General features: G+C 31.2%; 1 protein-coding gene across 1 annotated transcript; it reads right to left on the bottom strand.

The window, feature by feature from the left end:
- Positions 1-479: 479 nt before the first annotated feature.
- LOC122600304 (probable receptor-like protein kinase At5g20050) lies at positions 480-2,443 on the bottom strand. The gene is made up of 3 exons (XM_043773010.1): positions 1,524-2,443; positions 1,151-1,301; positions 480-992 (listed from the first exon to the last, which is right to left on the bottom strand). Exons 1-3 carry the CDS (start codon positions 2,344-2,346, stop codon positions 563-565), a joined length of 1,404 nt encoding a protein of 467 aa, XP_043628945.1. The 5' UTR covers positions 2,347-2,443; the 3' UTR covers positions 480-562.
- Positions 2,444-7,152: the final 4,709 nt, after the last annotated feature.

Genomic DNA, 7,152 nt, shown 5'->3' with positions numbered 1-7,152 from the left:
TATATTTATAATAATAATAAAGATTTTTTATAATATTTTTTATTAAAAGTCGGTAATATTCTATTAAATAAATATTAAAAAATAAAAGATTAATAAGGAATGAATATTAAACTCTAAGAGGAGGATTAGGGGTGCTAAGTGTACCACAATCCCATCCTTTAGTTATATTATAGATATTAATAGTCATAACATTAGATTAGTCTATTATTTAGTAGATGTTTATGTCTTTTGATGAGAAATACAAAGTTCAATTGCTGACATAGATATATTTTTAAAAATGATTGGGTAATATTTACAATAAAAACAAATACTTATGATGCAACGTCGAGCTGTTAAGAAAAAAATTTTAAAAAAATTAATACACACGAATGTGAATGCGTCTATGGATATATATATTGATCATTAAATAATTTGAAAAAGGGCTCCTTAATTAACTATGAATATACCCGTACCAATTAGGTGAATTGTCGGTATCGGTGTAGTTCAAAAAAGGTATACTTGACTACGTCTGCATTTCATAGTTGTCAACTTGTCATACATACATACATACATTATAATATATCTATCTTGGAGCAATTATCGACATTGAATACGTGAAGGATTTGGACCTTGACATGGACACATTATTAGCAACTAGACAACCATTTATTTGCGAAGCTACTCTCGCAACAACCCCTGGCTTTCTCCTTTTATTACGATTTTGCCATTCCCCATTTTCACCATGTTCATCCTTAATCGACAATAGATCCACGACTACCATGGTTGTTTCTGGTGGTTGCTCAACCGCGACACGCTCTTCCAACCACTTCACGACCTCCACCATCTGTGGACGTCGTCTTGGCTTATGTTGTATGCACCACAATGCAACATTCACCATTTTTTTAACGTCATTTTCATCAATGTCTTCGAGGGCTAACATCCTTTGATCCACAATTTCCATTATCTTACCCGATTTTAATTTATCAATCACAATCTTTGGAAAGTACTCAAACCTGTTAAATAAAAATTTTTTTAAAAAAAAAACCTATTTAGATTAGGATGTACATTTTTCTTTCTGTAATCTATAATTTAATTGTATCTATCTTTGCATCACAATAAACAAAACTAATGAACTTGAGCTCGTAAAATTAAATTTTTTTTTACTTAATACCTTTTTCTTGACTCTCCATCTGCTTGAAAAGTTTTCACGCTTCGTCTCCCACCTATGAGCTCTAACAACACGATTCCATAACTAAACACATCGGATTTCTCCGAGATTCCTAATCCAAGCAACCATTCTGGAGCAATGTAGCCCCTTGTGCCTGTTAAGCAAAAAATACATATTACTATATTAGCATCAATAATACTAATAATAGTAGGGATCATGATTCCGATAATGGGATAGTCTGTGGGGTTTTTCCCTAAATATTTGTCCGTCTTTTGAACCGTATGGGAAGGAGAGGAATTGGCAGGGTCTCATAGTTGTATGGGGAGGTATTCCCTGATGTCGTTACTCGACTAATAGTTAAAAAAACAAGAATTACCTCTCAACGACGTTACAATTCTACTATCGTCTCGTTTCATAAGCTTGGAAATACCAAAATCCGAGACGATCCCATGGTAGTTTCCATTAAGAAGGATGTTTTCAGGCTTGACATCAAGGTGTAGTACTTTGGAACGACAATCGTCATGTAAATAGGCCAAAGCTTTGGCTACATCAATGGCAACTCTATATCGTTGTTGCCACGACAAACAACCACGAGGAGGACCACCACCACCACCTCTTTTATTATTAGCAAAGATCCAATTCGATAAGCATCCATTTGGAATGAAATCATAAACAAGAAAATAAACATTATTTGTATGAACACAATATCCAAATAATCTAACAAGATTAACATGTTGTACACTAGCAATGGCCGCGATTTCTGATCTATATTCTTTTCCCCCTCTTTCCTCACCATGTTGTATCCTTTTAACCGCGACATTAGTACCATCTTTTAACACTCCTTTAAAAACCGTCCCAGATGCTCCTTTTCCTATTGTAGACTTCCAATTATCTGTAGCTTCTTCCAAGTCTTTAAAACGGAATTTTGTAGGAAGTCCTGCGACTTTCCTTAGGAAACTATACTCGATTCGTAGCTCCTTGCCTTCTGAAGCGAGTATAGTTTCCATTTTACGTCTCCTTTTGTGGAAACTTAGTCTAATGAAATAGAAAGCTATGATTGAGATAATACATGCTATGGATGCTCCAATGATTAAAAAAAATGGTTCGGTTAGATTGAATATGAATCTAGCAACTATGATTAGTACGATGAGATTGATGATTAATGAGATGGCTAGTATGTTTGCCGTTTTGTCTTCCATTGATACAAGATTTTTGTTGTTGTTTTTGAAATGATCAAAATTGATAGTTCTCTCTCTTTTGTTTTGAGATGTAGAAAGTTTGACTTTTATTTCATTTATTTATATATTTCATTTAAATTTATATACGAGTATATAATATAATATCTAGCTAGAAAATGTGCAATGCCAAAAAGTAGGATTCGGAAGAATTCTAATTGTCAACTAGCTTTGACTGCTTGATTGGTCGAATTTAAGATTAGAATTTGATACTAACCATCTCAAGTTCGAGTCCGATCCAAACTTGTTCTTACTGTAGTGGATTTTCAAATGAATAAGTTTTTTTTTGGTATTAGTTGTTTTGGTGGGCTTAAGTGATCCAACGTACGTATGACTGCTTTCTGTCGTTGGATATTTTAATATCCTAGACAGCTGAACATTAATATTCGTGGGAGGTTTTTTTATATAAAAAATGTTTAATTTACAAAGTTCGTAGCATTTTCAATGACATCAAGCTATTAAAGACTTTTTTTTAATGTCCCTACTATTAATATATGAGAAAAGTGAGTATGAGGCTGTTATGCACTCAACTTTGATGAAAAATCTTTCACATACCAATATTTTAATATTTTGAATAAATGTTTACCCTCATGATTTTTATGGTTTAAAAAAAATGTATGTGAGAGGTTTTTCACCCAACTTAGATGTCTAACAACATCATATTACATTCCTCTTTAATATATGATATTAAATTAAGAGTGTTAGTTGAAATTCTAAACAAGTATTTTATTAAAAGGAATTTAGAAGTGAGTGTGAGTGTGTAGAAAAAGTGTTTGATCAAATAGCTTGAGAAACATCAAGCTATCGAAGAAAAAAGTTATTCTCTCCAATGGTAAAAAGCTATTCAAAGATTTTTTTTTCAAAAAAAACTTTTCATTAAAGATGCTCTTGGAAGTTTCTGATTAGTGTAAAAACTGATCCATATATGTAATTTAATGGTATTAAAGGGTTAAAAGGTATTTCGTGCAGGTGGGTCTATGAAAATTGATGTCATTTGGTGAGTTGGTGTAGTCATATTATTTTGGGTATTTAAGAGAAAGTTTAAATATGAATTTATGATTGGTTAAAGTTTTTATGTCATACATCAACCTGTCAAGGTTACCCAAACAATATGAATATCTTTTGATAACGTGACTTATGTTATCTCTAAAGTCTAAAGTATATGAAAACATCGGCCATCTTGATATAATACTGGCGCCACATTTAACCATTTGGGGGCAATATCTTTTGGTTGATAAAAATGTTCAGACAACAAATGAAATAAAAATTACAAAAAAAAGATAATAATTAAAAATCTATAAAACGTTAAAAATCCATAATAAGATTTAGACTTTGACCCTTTTCTTTGGAAAATCTTAAATATAGCCATAAGGGCGTTATATTTAAAATGTATATAAAATTGTATTTTCTATATCAAAGTCTGTATCTGAATTTTATAGTAAATATATATATATAATCAAAAACTCCCATTTTAAATCGAAGAAATACAAGAAAAAAATGATTTTTTAAAATGTTAAATGATATGAAAATATAATTTACAACATCCATCTGATAAAGATTGATTTTTTCAATCAAAATTTAAAAAAAAAAAATCTATCCCACAATATCTACTTATACATCTTATTTAATAAAACAATTCACTCCCTGGTCCCCAAACATTAAAAATTTTACCTTTTAACTTTTTATTGTATATGATGTACCACAAATAGCCTCAAGGAAATATTTATTTTTGAACGGCAGATTTGGGCTCAGCCATATGGCATTTTATATACCCAACTCAAATTTCAGAGAAAACTTATTATGTGAAAACTCCTGTCTCCATTCCTGCGAGCATTTTGCTCACATCAGGATTTGAACCCAAGACTCATTCAACTCTTAAAATAAGTACATCATTTCCTTGTATAACAATTGACATTTACATCAATAACCTACAGTCCTACACTACTTGTTGGTGCCACCACTTGTCACTGCCACCACCACCACCACTATTACACCGACGCATTACGAGTGAATATACTCTATTTCCTCCAGAGGCGGAGACAAAGGGGGGCTGGGGGGTGCCAAGCCTCCCCCAATAGCACTAATACGTCTGGTTTTTCTGTTGTCTCGCTGTAGAGTTATCGAGTTTTATATAGTTTAACCCCCTAATGAGTAAAGAAATGGTGGAAATCAGAGCTATTGAAAACAAAAATGGTGAAAAACGGAAAAAGTTAACTTGGAGAAGATGACTCATGGGGGTAATTTGGTTGGTAGGTGTGAGTCTATCAATTTGTCTAGTAGTTTAGCACATGGTGTATGTTTTTATTTTAATTTTCATTCTACAGCCTTTTACTTTTTAAACTTTTTTAGTATAACCCTTTTAAGTATAAATTCTAGCTAAGATTATATTATAAGTTATAGTTATAATATACTTGTTTACGATGTTACGACAAAATATTTATCCTGGCTCCAGTCAACCGGAAATCCTGACTCCGTCTCTTATTTCCTCAAACACAAGACAACTCTCCAACCATCAAAATTTTCTCTTTTAGTCTTTTTTTTGACTAAGCAATTTCAGAAATCATGCTTTTCCTTTTGGTCTAGTAACAACTGTAGTCCCTGGAAAAGACTAATCATACAATGAGAAGGAATTTGAAATAATTTGTTAAATACTTGATATTACTTCTTAATTTGTTTTGGTGTTTGTCAAATTCGATGAAATTTAGATATACTGAGTTTCAGTCATTCATAATCCATAATGATACACTATTAATGGCGACACTGCACTCCATGTAGCCGTTGGTACTACTAAATAAGAATAAATGATTTTTGGAGAAAATATTAAACAGAGCACCAGATAGCATAAATGACAGATAAATGTACTTTGTTTGATGGTGATGAGCTTCTGGTTAATGCTATATCTTCCAAGGATTTTAGTAGGTTTCCGCTAATTAATTGGTTTGGAACGTACAACTAACTTTTGGAATAAATGGTCGCGATTTCTGATATATATTCTTTTCCCCCTCTTTCCTCTCCATGTTGTACCCTTTTAACCGCGACATTAGTACCATCTTTTGACACGCCTTTAAAAACCATCTCGGATGCTCCTTTTCCTATTGTAGACTTCCAATTATCCGTAGCTTCTTCCAAGTCTTTAAAACAGAACTTTGTAGGAAGTCCTGCGACTTTCCTTAGGAAACTAACTCGATTCGTAGCTCCTTGCCTTCTAACGCGAGTATAGTTTCCATTTTACCTTTCCTCTTGTGGAAACTTAGTCTAATGAAGTAAAAAGTTATGATTGAGATAATACATGCTATGGATGCTCCAATGATTAAAAAAAATGGTTCGGTTAGATTGAATATGAATCTAGCAACTATGATTAGTACGATAAGATTGATGATTGATGAGATGGCTAGTATGTTTGCCGTTTTGTCTTCCATTGATACAAGATTTTTGTTGTTGTGATTGAAATGATCAAAATTGATAGTTCTCTCTTTTGTTTTGAGATGTAGATAGTTGACTTTAATTTTACTAACGTTTTATATACGACTATATAAATATAAAATATCTAGAAAATGTGCAATCCCAAAAAGTAGGATTCGGAAAGAGTCAAATTGTCAACGAGATTTGACTTGATTGGTCGAAATTAAAATAAGGATTTGATACTAACCATCTCAAGTTCGAATCCGATCCAAACTACTTACTTTAGTGGATTTTCGGATGACTATGTTTTTTTCAGTATTAGTTGTTTTGGTGGGCTTAAGCAATTTTTTTAAAATATTAAATTTACAGAATTTGTCCTTATAGTTTTTGAAAAGTGTAAAAATTGGTTCATATAAAGAGAAGTGATATTATTACCACAAAGATTGATTTTTTTATTGTACAATACAGCTTTTATAACACATTGCACAAGTCAGTAAAACATATGTGTGGTAAATAAGTTAACTATTGTGTAAATGGTATTGAAGGGTAAGGAAGTATTTCACGTGGGTATGTGGAAATTAATGTCACTTGGTCCGTTGGTGTAGTCATATTGTTTTTGGCATTTAAGAGAAAGTTTAAGATTAAAAGACTAAATTTATTATTTAAAATATGTGAAAGAAGCAAAGTAGCCACTACTTTTTTTAAATGCTCAAATTTGCTATTGCATAACCTTTAGAGAGAGTAAATTTGGCACTTGCAAGATATGAATGACCAAATTTACCATTGAATTTTTTTTTTGAAATACTCTTATTCGCCGCTAAACAAAGTTATAAATGTAAATTGCTAAAAAAAATACTCCAATCATTTCAAAACTATTGTCATATATTTCACATTCTCTAATATGTGAAACTCTTATGAACAATACATATTATGCTCATGATTTAACAAAATATTCAGTTATGAACATGACCAAATAAAAAAATGAAGTTGGTTACTTTAAAACTGTTCATATTAATCAAACATGAATATAAGATGTATTGATTTAGAGTTTTTGTGTGTATGTGTATTTATTTTATAAAAGAATTCAAAAATTCACATTGTTTAAATTATATTTTAAAACGTCAAATAATTACAATGTTTATTGTCAATGTGTGAAATCTAAAATAGAAAAAAAAAAATTCTTGTAAAAACTGACAAATTTGGTCTTATTATAGTTATTTAGTGGCAAATTTGGATCTTTAAAAAAACTAACGGCAAATTTGCTATTTTAACATATTTTAAGTGGCAAATTCGCTCTTTTAACCAAAGTTTAAATATGAATTTATGATTGGCTGAAGTTTGTATGTCATACATCAACCCGTCAAAGTT

This window comes from Erigeron canadensis, chromosome 5, assembly GCF_010389155.1.
Source record: "Erigeron canadensis isolate Cc75 chromosome 5, C_canadensis_v1, whole genome shotgun sequence".
Taxonomy (NCBI): Eukaryota; Viridiplantae; Streptophyta; class Magnoliopsida; order Asterales; family Asteraceae; genus Erigeron; species Erigeron canadensis.
This window is presented reverse-complemented; position numbering and strand designations above follow the sequence as displayed.

What these genes read in the sequence shown, in the direction of transcription:
- LOC122600304 (XM_043773010.1), bottom strand. Translation starts at nt 2,346, where the DNA reads ATGGAAGACAAAACGGCAAACATACTAGCCATCTCATTAATCATCAAT. An exon ending in AATTGTAACGTCGTTGAGAG is followed by an intron (nt 1,302 to 1,523) that starts GTAATTCTTGTT and finishes TTTGCTTAACAG; the next exon opens with GCACAAGGGGCTACATTGCT. An exon ending in GATGGAGAGTCAAGAAAAAG is followed by an intron (nt 993 to 1,150) that starts GTATTAAGTAAA and finishes TTTATTTAACAG; the next exon opens with GTTTGAGTACTTTCCAAAGA.